This window comes from Pyxicephalus adspersus, chromosome 8 (genome assembly GCF_032062135.1).
Source record: "Pyxicephalus adspersus chromosome 8, UCB_Pads_2.0, whole genome shotgun sequence".
NCBI lineage: Eukaryota > Metazoa > Chordata > Amphibia > Anura > Pyxicephalidae > Pyxicephalus > Pyxicephalus adspersus.
This window is the reverse complement of record NC_092865.1, coordinates 52,677,818-52,679,131: the sequence shown is the minus strand read 5'-3', so window position 1 is coordinate 52,679,131 and position 1,314 is coordinate 52,677,818. Positions and strand designations below refer to the sequence as shown.

General features: G+C 39.0%; 1 protein-coding gene across 2 annotated transcripts in view; it reads right to left on the bottom strand.

Annotated features, from left to right (window-relative positions):
* Nucleotides 1–6: 6 nt before the first annotated feature.
* KLHDC8B (kelch domain containing 8B) overlaps nt 7–1,314 on the bottom strand; it is a 77,400-nt gene continuing 76,092 nt past the window's right edge. For both annotated transcript variants that reach the window (XM_072420647.1, XM_072420646.1), the window contains exon 6: nt 7–291. In XM_072420647.1, coding sequence (XP_072276748.1) covers nt 95–291 — 197 coding nt within the window. In that variant the 3' untranslated portion in view covers nt 7–94. The remainder of the gene's footprint in view (nt 292–1,314) is intronic.

Genomic DNA, 1,314 nt, shown 5'->3' with positions numbered 1-1,314 from the left:
CATTGATTTTGGGCTTGTTGTTCACATAACTAGAGATGTACAGGCACTTTTACCACCACCAACATTGTTGGCTTTGTCAATATAAAGGTTCTTTTCAAGCGTCCTCCAAGACACAAAGAGCTTCCACGGCACTGCTGGGTCCCTGTGCCACACCACCGATCACAAACAGCATGTTGTTGGATTGAAGACTCGAACACGAACATCGACCGGTTGGCATAGATGGCAAAACCTCCCACTTCTTTTTTACTGTGTTGAAGCCTTCTACAGAATTCAGTGGAAAAGGCTGATTGCCTGTAATAGGAAAATAAGGAAGAGAAATTGAATATTATATTTGTGAAGTTATAATGGATGTGTGTTTTTTAAAATTACTTTTTCACAAAGAGAAACATCACTAGCGTAGACTGATCATTGGCAAATTTTTGAGGGTTGTCCATCTGATGCTTCAGCTTTCCTTTACCACCAATGAAGTCCCTGATCCAAATTTGTAGCTGATGAAGTCAGCACTTTAAAACTTGTCTTGGATCAGCGGCATCCTTAGCATTGCTTCCTTAGCTTGCAACTTTAGACTGCGCCTGTCATCTATATACAGCATATTCATCGTACTTCCATGATTGTTTTTGTTAACACCTAGCTAAAAGAAAATCCAACAACTTCATAACTAGGTAATACCCATGTCATAATTTCATCAAAGGCTTCTGAACCTAATTCATGCCATAAATCCTGCCAGAAAAATGTCCCAACCCTAAAACATGCTTTGTGCACGCATGTGAGACCTGGCACCGCTTGAGCAGTTGTGGAAAGCCCATAAGAGACAGCCAGCTCCAGATTACGTTGGAGATAATAAGTTTATGGGACCTCACAAGAGGCAGCAGGACAGTGCAAAAGAGTACAACAACTTGAATCTCACTGGAGGTGTAAATATTTTGGTTGAAGACTTTAGCAACATAGGTAAGTGAACACTTACATAAATGAAGGTGCAGGGTCTGCTTTAACCCAATATAATATATCTGCCTTGATTTTAAGCTTGCCAGGCACTAACCCTAACAATTATGCAGACAAGGAAAGTCAGTGTAAAGTCAGGGGATATTATCTGTTCTGGGTTAGTTACTCAAAATATTGAAGTAGGGGGATAAGTACAGCCAAGCAACTAGCATTTGCATACTGGGGAATCAGTCTTTCAGGAAAAATATACTTTAACCTCCCTAGCGGTTTATTTCTTTCTGGTTTTATATGCCTAAAAGTGGTACATTGTTTTTCATGAAAATTTATTTTACAGTATAATATAATAGTATGAGTATAATAAAGTTTGAAACA